This window comes from Pimephales promelas, chromosome 3 (assembly GCF_988280905.1).
Source record: "Pimephales promelas chromosome 3, fPimPro1.hap1.1, whole genome shotgun sequence".
NCBI classification, from domain to species: Eukaryota; Metazoa; Chordata; class Actinopteri; order Cypriniformes; family Leuciscidae; genus Pimephales; species Pimephales promelas.
The window spans coordinates 19038807-19058539 of NC_142771.1; the positions used below are offsets into that span (position 1 = coordinate 19038807).

At 37.7% G+C, this 19733-nt stretch overlaps 1 protein-coding gene across 1 annotated transcript in view; it reads right to left on the minus strand.

Annotated features, from left to right (window-relative positions):
- Positions 1-270: 270 nt before the first annotated feature.
- ngfra (nerve growth factor receptor a (TNFR superfamily, member 16)) overlaps positions 271-19733 on the minus strand; it is a 37848-nt gene continuing 18385 nt past the window's right edge. The window contains exons 4-6 of the mRNA XM_039687068.2: positions 13086-13308; positions 12075-12241; positions 271-4310 (exon numbers count right to left, since the gene is read on the minus strand). Of these exons, the coding sequence (XP_039543002.1) occupies positions 4279-4310; positions 12075-12241; positions 13086-13308 (422 nt within the window). The 3' untranslated portion in view covers positions 271-4278. The remainder of the gene's footprint in view (positions 4311-12074; positions 12242-13085; positions 13309-19733) is intronic.

Here is a 19733-nt window from a genome sequence, read left to right on the forward strand (position 1 = left end):
AGATGAAGATAAAATAAAAACGTTTTTTTTGCCTAAAAGCAGAGGCTCAGATCTTTATTTTTATATATATCATCTTCATATATTCATGGAAGAAAATATTCAGCGGGGGCATTCAAATTTAGCGAAAATCGTCAAAAACCCTGGCGGTGGCTGGCAACTTTTTTTTAAAACGCTGGCAGGGAAAGAGTTAAAATAGGGTCCATTGTGTCTAACACTTTTCTTAAGCATTTTTTTTTATTTTGTATTTTGGGAAAAACATGGCTAAATGATGGAAACAGACCATGTTGTAGCAGTCATATTTGTTTTTTATTTAATAGAATTCTAATGCTTTCATTTCTTGTTTATATAAGTGTACTGTCATAACTCCAGGAAACAATTTACACAATGCATTGTACAGATTACATACAGAAAACATTCAGCTCTATTAGGGGGATAGGCCGAACAGGGGAATTGATTTTCTAGAGCATCATGTGGAGGTTCTTCCTAACATCCTAAGTTGAGTCTCTTAAATGTGATATACAATAGTCTCTATTTAATCTAATAGTTATTGTACAATCCCTTTTCATATCAACATATTTATATTGTCATGTTTTAGGCTTAGGGATGAAGAGCTAAAGGTTTTGAAAAATAGGTTGCGCTGAGTTGAGTGCATAGACTGGTCTGATGTAAATTAAATTCGGTGCTTTTGGATGAATTCACCTGGATGTATTGTATTTTAGCTGGATAATGATGTACTGTTTTGTAATCTTCATCAACATTTTCTTATAACTAAAGAAAAAAGGCACAAAAAAAACCTATCACATTCAATTAACACAGAACACACAAGCGAAATAGATAAACAAACATAATAGACAAAATCAAGCTTGTTGAACATTACTCAAAGACACCTGACAGAGTCCACAGGCACTTTCTGGTGATTGACTCTTTGAGTGTTCAAATTCATTCTGTTTTAAGTGCTACAAAGGTAAACTGTCTCTATAAAATACTGCTCTCAAAGAATACATCTATTTGAAATTTAAAACAAAAAGTTTTATAAAAAAATAAAATAAAATAATGACTGAAGTAGAAATAAGGATGGATTTTTTTTTTTATGCGAATATATGGCAAATATGAGTTTTGTTTTCCTCTGATACAATTTCTAGCTGACAAATGGAGATTTATAACCATTTTTGTGTGGAGGTGTTTTATTTATGGCAACTTTTGGCACGTTCTAGGGAACTGAATCAAGAATCAATCCACTTGTTTACTTCAATTGTTTTAAAATGCTTACTGACTGATGCATAGACGGCCTGTAGATGCCAATGAAGTCGTCTGGGTTATATGTGAAACACATGGTAAATGGCTCTACCTCATATGTAAATTCTCAGAACACTTTAGAACAACAAATCTTTTTAACAATCTATGAAAATATAGCCATATTTTCAACATATAATACATCCCACCACCATCCCATGAGGGGCATCAATCGCTCAGATTTCTACACAACCCATTCTTTTCTCGGCGCATTCCCACACACAGACCAAGATATCTTATCTTGATCTCATCAGATTCTCTCGAGTAGGCTAATATCAGAACAAACATCGATGAGTGTTAAACCCCTGATGTGCATTAAACACTAATACGCAAGCAACTCCAGAAGCCAATGGATATGCTTCGCTGCCTGATTTAATGGAAAGTACAGCGCCTGGGGAGATGCATGAAACTAAAGCCGTATAAAAGGTGATGGAGCAGACAACCTGCCTGCCAAAAAAGCAGGAGGCAGAGATGTTCCACCGACTCTTATATCAAACTTTAAGGTTATGCATTACTTCAAGGAGGAACTGAATTAGAGTGTAATAGTTCAAACCAGTCTGTGACTAGCATTGAGTACTGGAATAATCACCCTGCTGGAAAGTCCATCTTAAATTGTTAGCTGGCAAGCCACCAAAAAAAGAAAAAAAAACCCAAAAAACTTCCAGCTAATCATACCAGTTTAAGGTGGTCAAGCTGGCTTTTGAACAATAGTGGTAGGTCAACCAGCTAATAACCAGTTTAGATCAGCTGAAATGGTGCAAAATACTGCTACCTGCTTTAGATGGATTTTTGAGGGAATTTTGTTGTATTAAAGAGTGATTTCCTTTAGATTCATCGGTGATTAGTGGAACTGAGAGCAGAAAAGTTGAGAATGGAGAGGCAGAGCTCCAGGGAAGGGAAGCTGAGCTGAACAGAGCCCCAGGAGAATGAACTGACAGTGGGGAAGAGAAACGGAAAGCTTCAGGGGTAATTACGACCTGCCTGACAGGAATGTCTCACTAATGCCTCTCATGTTTATTCCAGAGCCTGATGGTGAGCGCATTAGAAATGCAACGGAAGACAGTCCATTAGATACTGTGTGTGTGTGTGTGTGTGTGCGCGCACTATGGAATATCTGTATTAGGTCCCATCTATTTATGAGTGCAATATCCCATTGGATGGGTTGCTCACTGGATGAGAAACAAATGTCTGTTTTTATTTTGTTTCATTAGACCATTACTTTTTACTTTAAAGGTGATATAATAATGTTAAAGCACTTCTTATTCCCCCTTAGTCATGACTGCTTCCAGCACATGAGTGCTGGGATGGTTGTGTAATTCAAAACCACATTATGGCATCTGAATCTGCATCAGCATTTATGGAATGAATCAAGTAGCCAAGATAGAGAGTGGAAAAGAAAGAGTGACAAATGTAGCGACAAAGACAAGGAAAACTTAGGATGACTCATCAAGAGCTACAGTAAGCGTCAATGATTGTGGAGTCTGAGCAAGAAAAAAAGAGAAACTTTTATGAACCTTAAGGCAAGCAACTTGAAAATATGATGGGGAAATCCTAGTATTGGCAACACATCAGATAATTTTCTCTGGAAGGCATATAAATGGTCAAGGAACAACCTTTTAAAATAAAACGTTAATATTGGCTTGTTTATTTAAGGCTTGTAAGACTTAAGTCAGTGAGGTTACTGACTGGTTATTCATATGTAGTTAAAGATACACATTTGGAGTATACAACTTAAAACAACTTTAAAATATACTAGCAAAATATGTTTTTTGTTTAGTATTCTTTTTTAGTAAATAGTTAAGACAAATGATTGAGGCGGTGGATGAGGTTTCCTCAAAAGTACTTAAAGAATCATTAATTTTTAAAATTTTAAGAAACCCGGGCTGTTAAATCTGAATCATCACTAAATATCCAGACATTCCTATCAAATCTGAAAAAAGATATGGCTGAACTAATGGTAGGACATTAACCTGGTGGTTGTTTCTAAGAGTACACGATGGCTTGAAAATAGTTCTGTAGCTCTTTTAGTTCTGGTTTCTGTTTGCATTGTGACTCAGATTTCCGAGGAGGAAAGGCGAGAGCATCTAGGCAATGAAACCTAAACTGCAATAACTAGAGGAAGCAGGGAATATGACACGCTATGCGTGTGTTTTTTTAGAGAAAAGGCTGTCACGGAGAGTGTGAAAGAGAGAAAAGGAAAGGCGAGCTAAGTATAGATCTGAGTCATTACATTAGTAAAGGTCAACAAATGTCACAGACAGTCGTGAGTTGTTACCCATAAACGCTGACCTGCGATCAGCTGCTTTGAAACAGGACGGTGACTGGAATGCGTCTCCGTCGAAGTTTTAACACACCTGGAAATGGCTGAATGAAAATGGGTACAAATACAATTATGACTAAATAAAGGGCCTTGATGTTGTAGACAAAATCTATGAATACTTCAAAGATAAGGCAAAAACAAAATCCTTATTAGATCAGGCAGAAGGCTCCAGGTAGAGGAACCATGGTGCTGCTGCTAAATCGATATGCGATATCCATGAAGCCTGAGATGGCCATCTCTTTATGTTCTCTTATGAAGCCAAAGACATCCAGAGTTTGTGTCACAAGGTCACATTAATACATCTGAGAAACCCAGTATATGTTAAACATTCATCAAAGTTTGTGGTGGGTTTCGGTATACATTATAGTGAACTTTCTTACGGGTAATAGGCTTGTGTTTAGAAATAGCTACTTTAGGCCGGTGAGTCTGAACGTTGATGTGGATCCATTGATGTGGTGCTGTTGAACCATTTAACAACGTATTGTCTGTGCTAGGTTCAAAAGGATCAAAGGTCTGATCATTTAAGTAACGGCGTCCCTTGCCGGATGCCTGTCATGGCTTCACTCCTGCATTGTTTCCTTCCCCAATATCTCCTCTCCTCTGTATTGTTATATTGATAACGCGACTTCCTCTTCTTCACTGGTTAGCCCTGAGGTTGGGGAAAGTCAGGCTGAGCCCCCCCCATCCACTCTCACCACTAGAGGAAAAAAGAGAAAGAAAACATTAGCAGGTCAAGATTAAATTCTTCGAGCAGTATGTTGGGAGTTAGTGACTATACTAATTTAACTACATTTTTCATTAGATTATTTGTCCTAACATATTGTCTCTCTCTCTCTCTCTCTCTATATATATATATATATATATATATATATATATATATATTAGGGATGTGATGTGTTAATCGATGTTAATCGATTTACGTGACAACAACGGCAATACCGGTATCACGGGGGAGTGATTCCACCTCGCTTTTAAATCACTTATTCAAGGGAAGTCATTGCTTAAATGGTGTGTTTATTATTACTCTTTATCATTATGTTTGCAGGTTACATATTAGCATTGGGTTTAAATCCGAAATATTGCCAAAAAGGAGCTTTTACATTTCGCTTTGAAACCAAATCTTCCACCATCACCATTATATCAGTCACCTGGCCCTCACTCTCGTCACAATGATCCTTCAATGTTGAAAAAAGTGTTGTTGTCCTTCAATGTTGTGTATATATATATATATATATATATATATATATATATATATATTTGTATATAGTTCAGTGAGCCTTGATTTGTATCTGGTATGTTAACTTAAAATAAAAAATATTGATCACAAAAAAAAAAGTTGTGTTGCTTAATATTTTTGTGGAAAACGTTATTCGCCTTTTCCAAGATTCTTTGATGAATAGAAAGTTCAAAAGAACCGCAATTACATTTTTATTCTCATTGGTTTTGTGCCACACAAATCATGCCTTAATTTAGTTAGCTACTTCTTTTTTTTTACTGTAATTCTTCAAAACTTGTATTAGAACTTCTTTGAATGAGTGTCTTGAAATGTACAGTGTCAGAGTAACTTCACCAAAAGTGAACGTTGTATTATATTACACTAGAGACTGTCAATTAGTTCTAGCAGTATTTGATACTTAAGGTCCATGTCGACTAGTCGTGGGTCATATAAATGTAGTTATACTTACAGTTGATAAGAAAAATTAGAATTTGTGCATGAGTAGTAGTAATTCTTGCAAAAGTCTTGCAGAAAATAAAACATTATTGGTGTGAACTAAATTAATCCTATAAAGAGAAACATTATGTATTGCCGCATGTCATTTGGGACAAAATGAAATGCTTAAGGAAAGTTTTTCTCACTGAATAACATGCAGGTTCCATTTTTAGCCAGTTTGAGCCGGGTAGCGAGCGGTCCTCCTGGAGCTCTGAGCGTCCCGTTTCCTCTGCCTGCCCTAACCATTTAACTGCAATCACTACTACATTCAGCCTGAGACACAAATGCCTCATTTTCCCACTAACCCTTCAATCTGTTGTCAATTGTGCAGAGCCATGGAAACAGTTCCGGAATGCTGCAAGTAGGCTTTTAGTTCTGAGGTCCTGTTTTGTGTCTGGACCAATTCAGAGCTGAGCCATTTGTGCAATATCCCCCCAAAAAAACAAAAAATAACCTTTTTTCGTCTTGTCAATGACATAATAGCAGTCTACAGAGACAAATGTAGCCACACCCACCCATTTGAGAAAACAAAAGTGTGCTGCATAATTAGACAACAAATTTTAGGTCACAATTTGGCATATTTGTTAGTGGTAGAGGTGAGAAGTGCCAGGACCAGTCGATAGAAAATCTGGAACTCCATCCAGATGAAGTAAACTGTGTATTGGTATACTATTGATACAAGTATAAGAAGTGCAGAAAAACAAGTTAGTTAGCAAGCTCTCGATGAAGCCAAATTTAGTTTAGTTTTTGTTTTTTTAGTTAAATACATCTTAACCCAAAAACTAGTTTATCAAACTGGATATTGTTTATCATATTCTGTGCACGCTTTCTATCAAATCCTGGAAATACTACAGTCTTTTGTCTCCTGAGGGGCGTCCTACATTTTAAGTGTCCTCAACTGGGATGTATGCAGTATTTTGAAATCACATTCTCTCGGCCTACCGAGGGTAGTTCTGACCAAACCTTATGCTCTCGAGTCTGAGAGAGTGTGGGAAAATGTGTGTAGGCAAATAGTAAACATAATATTTCAATATATCTTCTGTCACAGTTAAACATGGTTTAGCAATAATATACGCACTATATTTAAAGTCACATATACAATAGACACAATTGTCTGTGATTTTGACTCATTTTTGAAAACTCCCACATACAGAAAAAAATAGTAGGAAAGGGGATGGTTCGTTCAAAAATTCAAATACTGTCATGATTTATTGTGTACTATGTGGCTGCATAATAGAAAATAAGATATTTCGGATTTTTGTTCGGATCTTTATTTTCTAATACACTGAAAGTGAGTCAGTGGGGTCCAATGTTGTTGTGAACCTCAAGGACTTTCATTGTATTGACAAACACATCCTTCCAAATATCTTATCTGTTCACAGTAGAACGTCACAGGTTTTGAATGAAATAAAGTAAATTATGACAGAATTTTCATTTTTGACTGAACTGTACCTTTAAGACAAAAGTTCCTGATGTCAGTGTGCTCAAAGAAGGGGAAATGAAAGAGGCATTTAAAGGGGAATGTCACAACAATTAGAAATCATTTGGATGGGTAAATAACCTTTTCTGGTAAAAATGTTGACATACATGTCAATGTTCTAAGATACTGTGTATGAGAAACCATGTATTAACCACCTCGGTAGACATAGCTCCGCAAGATAAAGTTGTCCGGCTATGATAATAACAAATGCACATGAGCAGCGGTAGAAAGAGGGGAGAGGGGACAGTGTTGTGAAATACTCATTGAGAAAACATGCCACAACAAAAGTGAAAATCAGCGAAGATATCAGTAGCACCTCATTTCAGTACACGAGATCCACGGGGCGGAGTCCGAAAATCCAGATTTAAGAGGTGGAGATAGGTAGGATTAGGGGTGGGGCTAGGGATCAGGGGCGTGAGATGGGTAAGATTAGGGGTGGGGTTAGGGATCAGGGGTGTGAGATGGGTAGGTTTAGGTATGTGGAAGGTGGGATCCAGATCCAAGTCCTCCCCTTGGATTTCGTGTCCTGCAATGAAAGCCATCTTGAAGAAATGGCTAGAGTTGCCGTGTTCCCCTTTAAATGAATTACAATGAATTTGAAAATCATGGATAGAAAGGAAGAGCATAGAGAGATAACAGAAAGATAGCAGAGTGGCTGAAAATTGCTGCGGTTCATGCCATATTGCCAGCCTTCAACCAGATGCCTTCAACCAGATCCAAATTTGCCCAGTAGCCTCTGTCCATCATGGCCTCCTAATCATCCCCATATACACCAATTGGCTTCATCACTGTCTCCTCTCCACCAGTAAGCTGGTGTGTGGTGAGCGTTCTGGCGCAATATGGCTGCCGTCGCATCATCCAGGTGGATGCTGCACATTGGTGGTGGTTGAGGAGATCCCCCCTTCTATGTGAAGCGCTTTGAGTGTCCAGAAAAGCGCTATATAAATGTAACGAATTATTATTATTATTAGATGCATGGCCAGATGGGAATTGTGCTGACCCTCCTGTTCAGCCACTCAGACCTTCGCAGATGGCGTGACTGCTCTTCATGTTGAGCAAAGTGTGGATCCGTCAGATCACAAGTGCCAGAAGCGAAGAAGACTGAATTCCTTTAAAAAATTAAAAACCCTTTCACCTTCATCCCCCTCCTCTCCGTCCATTCCCTAGAGTCTTGTAAAAGCTTGGGATTGAGAGCTGCTAGAGAGAGATGGAGAGGGAGGGAGAAAGAAATCCTGCTATTCTAGCACTAACTGCTGACTGTTCCCTTTCAGTCGCTCACGTTTGACGTAGTCATGATCCCGATCAGTCGGCACGTCGACTACGTCTCCGTTCCCTCCTTCAGGGAATGAGGGTTACATGCGTAACCGAGACGTTTGTTGGTGACTCCTCCTGAACTACCAACACAGCACATTTACACCAGCTAATCAAGCTATTTGTCACTCTTAATTGACAGCAATGTATACCACTCTAACTAAGAGAGATATGCACAGTCAGGAACTGCTGATTCTGCAGCATATTCACTCGTCTCTTGGGTGCTTTAACAAGTTACGAAAAAAAAAACACATTTCTGAACACCAAATGTGGGTTGTCTGAACGTTTTAACGATTTCATGGAAGCAGCGGCAAACATTTGTAGCTGATGCCTATTAGCTACATTGGTAGATCAAAAAAAAATACAACAACTGACGCACCAGTAGGTCCAAAGTCGACCTGCCATCTGTCATACAACAGCTGCTAATGAGCGAGTTTTACTGTCAGACTGTTTCTCTAGCCTTAAACATACCGCCCATGTTCACTGACCATCTAAAGTGTATTGCACACAAAACCGGCAAGCACTTTATCTCATTGCTGGCTTCTATCGAATGTCATAAAATGATATTTTATTAGCTAGTGTTTTTTTTTTTTTTTTTAAAAAAACCTTTTAATTGGGTCATTCTCAATCCCATGGTTCGGTATTGAAAACGTGCACTGATACATCAATTAAAAAGACTTCTGCACATTATTTAAAGCAATGAAATAAAAAATAAATGATTATTACTTCATTAGAAGATTCTGTAATGGATGACCCAAGCACAAAACATTGATTGGGATGTGTGGGCACTGAAGACTGAAGCTATAGACAGAGAGACCCTGGGCACAACTGGCGCCTGTGTGTTTACAGTAGTCATGTGTGAGAAATAAAGGAGGGAAGCCTCTGCCAGAAAGACCTGATGGAACAATCACACATCTTCTGGCTGATATTGTTGAATTATAGTTGAAAAATGTGTGTGTGTGTGTGTGTGTGTGTGTGTGTGTGTGTGTGTGTGTGTGTGTGTGTGTGTGTGTGTGTGTGTGTGTGTGTGTGTGTGTGTGTGTGTGTGTGTGTGTATGGTTATGGTTCAGGATTCCCTATGTTGTGGGATATGTGTTGGGCCCCATGAGGAAAGCAGCTTACAAATCATACAAAAAAATATGTTTTTTTGAAAATTTAATAATGCAGAAAGTTTTCTGTGATGGGTTAGATTAAAATATACAGTTTGTACAGTATAAAAAAATATGTCTGTATAGATCATATGCATGTGCAGACGTAGAATTGAAGGGGATGCTTGAGGAGAGCAGGCAAATGTTGATGAGAATATAAACTGCATATAAATTGGCTAAGACAGAGAAAATAAAGAAAAAAGAGACAGGGCTTGTGGACACAAAAAAACAGGGGTTTTAATGTATTTGTTAATAAAAATAAAAATGTAACATTTTATTTCAGCTAGCTGCCGGGGAACATTCCCATTTTCGTTTAGTTTAATTTGATGTACTAAAATAACTCAAACTTAATATTAATAATATTGACATTAAAAAACTAAAACAATACAAATGAAAGCTGCAAGCAGCATTTATAGGTGTTTAAGTGGTTTAAGGCCTTTAAGCACATGCATATAACACTTAGAAAACTTAGGAAACCAAAAGTAAAGATCATATAAAAGATTCAGTCAAGAATAATTGTGTATGTAATGTAAATAATGTTGGATTGATGTTTATAATGAAGTTCATCCTGATAATGCATTCTCAGCATTTGAAAGATTATTTTACCCTTTGGTGGACAAACATGCACCTATGAAAAAAAAATTACTGTGAAGAATGTTAGGGCACCATGGATTGTTAATTTTTCTTGAAGAAGAATAATTTTCTCTCTAATTTCCAGCATTTATATTGAGAGTGCACAGATTGATGATAACTAGAGGAGCAATATTGTTAGATTTTACGTCTCTACGACTTATGGTTCGGTCTGCCAGATCAGTTTTAGATGGAGAATGCTCCATTGTGGGAAAATTAACAATAACAATACTTAAACCCCCCAAAAAAAGATTACACACATTTAAATGATACTATAATTATACTGCACAATACCTGTCAAGGACATGTCCAGGCATACAGTATTTTATTCCATAATCAATGGAAAGAATAAAGAAATGCTGTTTTACAGTAAAATTGTCAGATGCAGGAATGAGAAATTTTGGGAAATGTCACAATACACACAATCCTTATGATTTCAAATATTCTTCATCATCTCTGTGCAAATGTGACCTATGTTTTGGTATACTCTGGGCCTCTATGATAATGTTGTGTCGAGGGTCTGCTTCACATTCCTGACACTCATGTTTTTGCCCCCCCCAAAAAAAAACATAAATATTCATGACCAAGCTACCATAAAGCATTGCTGCACCCTCTCAAGAACGTGATAAGTCTCATCACTAAAACCCAAGACTGTCTGTTATTCTCCCTCGTCTAAATTGGGCCTGAATAAAATTGTCAGACGATCACTTTCATAAGAGTTTCTTTCTTTCTTTCTTTCTTTCTTTCTTTCTTTCTTTCTTTCTTTCTTTCTTTCTTTCTTTCTTTCTTTCTTTCTTTCTTTCTTTCTTTCTTTCTTTCAGCCTTTTATAAGTCTTTCTTTCATTTTTCTTTCTTGCTTTCAGAGTGGACTGATGTACTTTGTTTGACAGTGAGGTTAACATAATGCCGTTGGCTCACATAACCATTTACAATAAATGCAAATGAAAATGCTGCTAATTATTTATTCATTAAGAGGGTGCCTTTATCCAGAGTGATTTACTCAGGCCAGTACTCAGTCTCTCTCACATACACAGATGTGCAGAACATTAGATATGTGACATACTGATATCTATTAAACTGTCCTATGTACTAACCTCTTTTAAACAGAGGTTAAACAGTAAACAGACTATGCTTTTGCCCTAATTGTGACCTTTCATTCATTTCACTGTTCTGTGATGTTTTTAGTCACAATAATAAAACTGGCAAAGAAAAACAGTGATTAGCTTTTCTTCAAAAGTCTGATTAGACAACTTATCACAATCAGTTTTAGACTATAAAGGAAGTTCTCCACATTGTAGGCCCTTGCATTGCTGTATATTCAGTTTTACACTTCAAAGGTGAAATGTGTAACTTCTGCACCAAATGGTATTGAAATGCTTTTGTTGTTGTTTTCTTTTTAAGCAATCCAACACGCTTTTGTGTCATACAAACAATGTACGATCAATATTGTTTGGGAAATTTGTTTTAAAATAATTATTATCTGTAGTTCCATTTGGATACACAAGTGGTGCTAAAGTAACACTGCACAAATGCTTTCTCTGTGCTGAATTGATTGCATAAACTGATATACATATATTTCATGCTCTTCAACCCAAGACGTTTTGACAAAATCCATCCCTGCACTTTGCAGCAGATTGAATCAACATGGCCGCTTTATTGTCGAGTTCCCCTCCCCATCTCGTCCCCATGGCGTCAGTCCCGTCTCGTGTGAGGGTACTAACGGACTGTAATCACTGCCGACTCGCGGTCTTTTAAATATTATTGAACAGCACACAAGCAATTCAGAGATTTCTCTGAAATTTATGAAAGCACTTCTTTGGTTTATTTTCAGGGTTTGTGCCCGCATATGTGTGCAGTTCTCGACTTGTGTGTTCCTTTTAAGACCTGAATGATAAACATGTTAAACGTCAGTCTGCTATGTCATCCACACCCAGCCTTACATGGAAATGCCAAGTGTATAAGGAGGGTAAAAGGAAGATATGAGAAAGAACGGGGAGATGGAACAGGGAGAGAGATACTAAAGATAAACATGGAGAGAGGAGAGTATATTTATAAAATATACAGTACATAGGGACGTTGGCTCAACCAGTGGCATACGTTTTGAGGGAAGGGCAGAAGAATGACTTATTATTTAGACTGCTGCAGAAATGACAGTAATCCTGTCTGTGCCTGTGATCTTACCGATCTGTGTCTGCGTCTGCGTCTGCGCTTGCTGCTCCTGCAGACTCTGGCTGTCCACTGAGATGCCACTGTCACTGTGCAGCTTCTCTCCCTCTGGAGACGGTGTCTGATTGGCTGTGGCTGCACGATTATTAGCTGCCTGTTTATTCTGCTTGCAGCTGTTCCACCTGGAAGAAACAGATGCACATGTAGCAGAGTACAAATGAATGTGATGAATGAGAGGAAGGCACTGGCGTTCAATTTCAACAATTAACAGTTATGTTTCCATAGTAGTGGATTTTGTTTTCTTCTAAATATGCCTAAATGTGTTTTAGCAGCTTTATTCTTCGTCATTACTATTTTCTAATTTTCTAAACTTTATATTTATTTATTTATAATTTTAGAACACCATTACAAGAAAGAAAAACAAAACAAAGCAGAACAAGAGACAAAATCAACCTAATAATATTAATAATAAATATATGAATAATTAGAAAAAAGTATTATACGTATATATCATATACAGAATAAAAGTTTTTTGTAAAAAATTTGTAAAAACTTTTTGTAAAAGTTCTTAGGTTAGTGAGTAATCATAAAAACAATTGTCGAAAAGTTTGGGATCAGTAATATTTTTTTTTCAACTTTTCAAAATTGATACTACGAAATTGTTCTTGAAATCATCATTTTAGAATGATTTCTGAATGATCATGTGACATTGAAGACTGGAGTAATGATGCAAAAAAATTCACAGGAATAAATTACATTTTAAAATATATTAAAATGAATATTTTATATTAAATTGTAACTATATTTTACAATATTACTATATTTCTGACCAAATAAATCCAGCCTTAAAAAAGTCTTACCGAATCCAAACTTTTAAACGATAGCTTCATCCAAAAGCAACAGAAATCTACGATATGTCCCAATTGAAACAAGGCCTGAATGTTTCACCACCTGACAATCCTCAATCGTTTTCCATCTGTTTTTATGTCTTTCTATGTTTTACGGATTTTTCTCTTTTTTGCTCACCTCTTAAAGATGATGTAAGCCAGGAGGCCGACCACGACCGCTGCCAGGATGGAGCAGTAGATGGGAATCAGGTTCTCGTTTAGCCTTTTACTAATAAAGTGAGGAGATCTGGGTTTGGGTGTGGTGTTGTCGTCTCCAGGGCTGGGGCTCCACAAACGGTTCGGATCAGTGTCAAGTGAACTAGAGTACTCAGTGAAAGCGGGATAGGTAGGACTCAACGGATCTAGGATAGAGAGAAAGACAGTCACACATATACGTTAGCTACAATCTGAGAATGACTAGGAACCTACATAGATGCACTGATGGTGAAAACTACTGCAGTCTGCTGCTGTATCTAAACAAAATCCACACTCTATGATTATATATAATTTGGGATAATGCGATGCAAAAATGCAGATGGCATATTGAACTGAACCTGTTGAGATGTTAGTGGAAGCTGTGAAATTGACCAACGGCTGTCTGGATGGTGTAATATGATATATAGCCCTTTTCAGCCACTAAAGGCACTATTTGTCTTTTTATCGGTCTTCCTCTCTTTATTGATTTGATGCATAATTTATCGAAAGGCAACCCCCAATAAATTCTTTCCAGCTCCCAATAGAGCACGACAGTTACTGCCCACTTTTTCAGAAGTCTTTGTGCCAGAAGTTTTTTCCCCACTCATCTTCTCCATAGTCATTAAAAAAAGAGACATAAACCAAATTAACCAGTTTTGAGTTTAATCACATTACAAACTTTTGGTTTAAATCAAAGAGTTTAATAATTATAAATAATAAGTTACTCATTAAATGAGGCTTTGCAAATAATGTTGCAATATTAAGCTATTGACTTAAAGTCATTTGGCGTGTGAAGATCAATTTCTGTACGGAGATTATAGTATTATGGAACCCAACAGTTGCACTTCATTGACACACACACACACACACACACACACAATTTTCACTTGTTTTGCTGTCGAACTCTTCACTCTTTCTCAAGAAAAGATTCCAGAATCGAGTGGAGATTGTTATGGTTCATCTTTCATGGCTGTAAAATTGGTGGTGACAGAGTTCAATCTGGCTCAACAGGAGGTCTTAACGTTGCCATGACTCTCTAGAATATTTTCGTTCACAACTGAACTATTCCACAGTGGCCATATGCGTGACTGATTGAGCAATGTTGAAACTGAGAACCTTTGATGCGCAAACTTTGGTTTGATTTATAAGAAGCCACAGTTAAGGATCTTCGGTCAAAAGTCTCTGTTATTAAAAGCAAGAACTCAAGATTTACATGGGTGACTTTAAAGTGGTATGACCAGTTGGTTTGTTGAAATTCCAACTTGAACATGGTTGAATGACGATCTTAGACAGATGACTTAGTCATTAGCTGTTCAACAATTAATTAAAGACCATTGTTTTCTAGATTGGTTAGCATAAACACACACACATACGTGCAGGCTTCTTATCTTCATCACACCTTTCAAACTTGTGGGCATCTGAAGACTTGTGCAGGCAGCCCCCTTTGTTTTCTTTATCGGTCTCTTTCACTTGCTGTCTCTCCCTGAGTAGCTGTCAGTCTTCTCAAGACCATCTCCTCCCTCTTTCGCGAAGGAGACATTCATTCGTTTCCGAGTATGCACTAAAAGTTAAATGATTTCTGAGAGATCTCTTTTTCTTTCTCTCTCTCTCTGATTGAAACAGGGGTATGTGAGTAAATTTGCTTTTGGGGATGTGTTTTTAGCCTGACTGAGCTTGAAACTTGAGTGAAAACACGTCGGCGGTAAAACTCAGCCAAGCCAAAGGTTAACAATTTCAAATTCTTCTTTTTATTTTAATGATTTTCCTTCTTAACGGGGGCGTTTTCGGGATGAGATGCCAAGTGTGAAGTGCTTGTTAACCCTCAGCTGGGTGCCTTCTTTAATGAGGAGTCTTTCTTCTCATCCTCTCACAGTGCTGTTTTTTTCATGGAAGGGATTTTAATGCTTATCTGGCAACCCTTTTCAAGTTTGTTATAATGGTTCTCTTTATCTAACAGAAAACACTCTCGAAAGACTGTCACACACAGCAACCGTTATTCTCGTGTGTGTGTGTGTGTGTGTGTGTGTGTGAGAGAGAGAGAGAGTGTGAGTAAGTGTGTGTGCGTGTGAGAGAAAAAGAGAGAGTGTGTGTGAGTGTGTGATAGACAGGAGGGGAGCGATAAGAGCCTGATGGTTGTGTGTGTGTGTGTGTGTGTGTGTGTGTGTGTGTGTGTGTGTGTGTGTGTGTGTGTGTGTGTGTGTGTGTGTGTGTGTGTGTGTGTGTGTGTGTGTGTGTGTGTGTGTGTGTGTGTGTGTGTGTGTGTGTGTGTGTGTGTGTGTGTGTTTGAACAAATGGATGGCTAAATGAACAGAAGCTTTGCTGTTAAGTGCTCTTATTAGCTGCAGTAATTACACTAGCAAGAGGCATTAACACACACATACACACAGAGACTTATTAATCTGTCTTAAACAAGGATTTGTTATTTAAACGGAATATAAAAGTAGAGAATTTCATACATTTGATGTTATTTGTGCATGTATGCATGTATATTATGTTATATTATCAATTTGTCATTTCAGTTTGGTTCTATTTTTGTTCCACTTTCATTATTGTTGTTTGTTCTAGTTTTATATTATACCAAAAAGAGCACACAAAATATTTAATTTTAAGTCATGAAACCTTATTTTAGTTCAAGTTTTTTTTCCCCCAGTTATTTTATTTATTTATTTATTTTTCAATTCAAACTGTTTTCATTTAGTTTTTGTATTAGTTTTATTTAATTTAAATTTTTTGTCTTTGCAAAAATAACATTCTGTGCAGAAAAGAGGTGTGTATATATTCCAACAGTGCATAAAAGTGTTGTTATTGTTAACTCGAAGTAAAACTATACAAATCTTTTCATACATTTTAAATAATGCTGAAATAAAATAAAATAGGAATATTAGATGAAAAGATGAAATATTGCCTTGTCAAATAAATTGAGCTACAATTACTAAAACTAAAATAAAACAAAATAGAAATATATACTGTAGAATGAAGTATATAGAAAACTGGGGGGGGGGGGGGGTAATAAAAAAGAAAAATGACAAAACAATAACTAAAACTAAAAATATAAAAATGAAAGATAATTCAACATGAATAAATGCTATACTCATATTATATAAATGATAAAAAATATAAAAGTGGTGCCTCATAATGCATCATAGAAAATATAGGCCAGAATTAAATCATGTTCTTTGTCACTGAAGCTCTATCTGAGCTAGAGAGTGATGATGTGACAAAAACTAGCACGCTTGGAGTGAGAAATGAAACCCGGAGAAAGGTTGAAAAAGAGCAGTTACAGGATCCTTTGGGGGGGGGGGGGGGGGGGCTGCTGCTGTTGCTCCAATCCACTGACATACTCTGACATATATCTGTATTTGTGTGTATCGGTGAGTGTGTGTGTGTGTGTGTAATGCAGTAGCTGCGATAGAGGTCACAGATTGAAACCCGAGTGTAAGAAAGTCCAACGGCCTTATCGATCCAACAAAGGAAAGAGCTCAGCACATCTCTCTCTCTCTCTCTCTCTCTCTCTCTCTCTCTCTCTCTCTCTCTCTCTCTCTCTCTCTCTCTCTCTCTCTCTCTCTCTCTCTCTCTCTCTCTCTCTCTCTCTCTCTCTCTCTCTCTCTGTCACCCACACATAGACACATGCCACTTAAATCCGTATGAGCTGCAGGAAGTGAATCACCATACACACGGACCACCAGCGTCGAAAGAGACTGGTCATTCAGATGTGTGCCTTTGACTCTGACTGTGGTCATTCTCACGAAAGAGCTTGTTTTTAATACGCCACTCTCATCAAAGGGTACATAAATGACTGACCCACCAGAGAGATAGACATGAAAGGGTCAGAGATACACAGACAGAGAGAAAGATAGATGGAGAGAGGCAGTAAAGGTCACATAAAAGGTCATGTTAAGGAAGATAATAAGGCACTCGCAGAGCAAGGGTAGACATCTGTACAGGCTACACAAGGACTTCTATCACTGTGTGTGTGATATGGCAGAACAAGGCTGCTCTTTGCTGTAACCGTACACACAAAGGATGATCACATTATCGTCAAGACAGTATTGGGGAGATATTTAGAATACAAATGAATAATAAAGTAGTTGAATTACAGTCACGTTGTGGAAAAAGTAGCTTAAAAGTACAGTAGCTATAGGGTCTGTAATATTTTTTTTAGTTTTTGAAAGAAGTCTGAAGTTATGCTCACCAGGGCTGCATTTATTTGATCAATTATTACAATTTAAAATAACTGGTTTCTATTTTAAAAAGTAATTAATTCATGTAAGTGCAAAGTTCCCCCACTGCTAACGGAAGTTAGCCTGGTTAAAACCAGACCGTTCTCAGTTGTAACTGAGTTCAAGCTTCATAGTCAAATCATTTCCAAAGGGGCGTCACCAACAGACGTAGCTCAAATCATAGATATCATATAGAGACTAGATGCCCTATTGGCCGCTGGGCACTGAGAAATCCGGCCGCCATCTTGAACCGGTCGTATTCCTATTGTGTTGCATAGCAGCAGTAGATGCCAGAGCACTGTGAAGAATATCCCTGCTCAAATCGGCAGACTATCACTCGGGAAATACTTTTTACAAGTAAGATTTAAGAAGTAAGATTAAGATATCCCATGTGTCCTGTATCATAGCTACATGTATGACCTTTGCAGGAAAAAAACGTGTGGACGCGTCTAGTATAAACATGGCTTTACCGTAAACAGACTTTACTCGGTGTCAGCGCGCTCTGATCGGTAAAGGGACACAGACCTCTACCGAATCATCTCCAGTATCCGAAGCACCACTAACTCCGCCTCCGTTTCCCTCGTAAGCTGATATTAATATTTAAACATTCTCTGATAAAAATGTTTGTGAAAAAAATATTTTAATAACAATTTGGCGGTTATAGTGTTCTAATGACGGTGTTCAACTATAGACCATTTCACAAGATGTAAACAACACTGGTCCAGAAGCACTTCCTGTTTCAGTTTGTAACTGTTTTCTTTATTTCACATGTAAAGAAAACATCTTAAAGATGTTTGTTTAACTTTTTGATTCAGTTTTAAATGTTCTGTTGGTTGTATTTTATCCCAGCTTTTATGTAGTGTTAAAAAACTGAAACAGGAAGTGCTTCTGGACCAGTGTTGTTTACATCTTGTGAAATGGTCTATAACCTCACACCCCTAGTTCCACAGCGGAAAAACAGCTTTGTAAAAGTACAAAATCTGTGTGTAAAGTCATTGTGCAAATCTAAATTTACCGGAAGTTGTCTGGGTTAAAAGTTAAACTGTTAAAGTCCCAGGCTTTAACGATAAAACAAGCCATCTCATTTTAGCTTTTTTCACATTTTTTCCTCTACTTGTGTCTTACAGGAAAGGCAAGTGAGAGCAGGAACTGATACCAGTGAAGCTGAACAGTTGTGTGTGTGAATGTAACAAACAGCACTTGCAGATGTTTTATGATTTACCGGTTCCATCTGCAGAGATCTCTCATCTCATTATGGTGCACTACAGCACACACAGTAAGCAGAGTACTTCAAGTCAAGCATCTGAAACACCATTATAGCAAATATTCACCTAGTAAATCAGCTAAAAGTGTGTAATTTTTAATCAAATTGGAGAACAAAAGTGAAGACTTTTGTGGCTGCATTTCTTTCCAAACATTGCTGTTTATCGAGGCTGCTATACTAAAGTGCCCAAAGTTTGAGTTTAGGACGGGACTATCTGTTTGCCTGTGGGGAGAATGTTCAGGAAACCTATTTGGAAACAGTCACTTTTGTGCAAATTCATTTGCTGCCACTACTGGTGTAGAAATTTCACACTTCACACTATAGGATGTGTCAGGGCACACTTAGCATTTACACTATAAATTCCATGTGATCACACACATTTTTCAGCGACCTCCACATGTGGTTTGAGTGATCCAATGACAAACAGTTTGGACCCCCGTTTACACCTGTCTTTAGCATTGTCCATTTGTGATCAGATTACCTGAGACAGATGTTAATGCAGGGTGTAACACACACCAAAGACGGCTGACACCAAACCCCAAACGGACACATCCTGCAGAAGCCATAATGACCCTCACACACATACAGCCCCAGGCTTCAAACATCAGACAGGCCCACCGACCAAGTGCTAGCACACTAATGCAATGACACGCCACATTACATGCCCTCTCCAGCCATGGAAACTGCGCTTTCTCTGTGTGTTTGATTAAAGAGGTAGAAAAAAGGGCCAGCGCTTCGCTTGCTGGCCACAGCCCCAGTGTTTCTTAGGGAACCATTGGTCAGGTTCAACTAAAGGCCCTGATAAACTTCAAGCAAAATTGTAAAACGAACTGATGTGACGTCATTTCGAACAAAATTAGGCAGAAACAAAGTTCATTTAGAGTTTGTTTTGGGAGTTCAAAACAGCTTTCTAAAGCTATCTTGGTAAACACCTTTGTTACTACCATTTGTCCACGGAGATTACGTAATAGTGTGTGCAGAGGCTCCGCCTTCTTTCACGTGAAAATCTGTTCTGGTTCATTTGGCCTGTTCAGTTGGTTGAGGTGAAACATCCGCAAGTGAAAACAAGGCGTACTTCTGATGAAATGTGACAGTGACACTTTGTTTC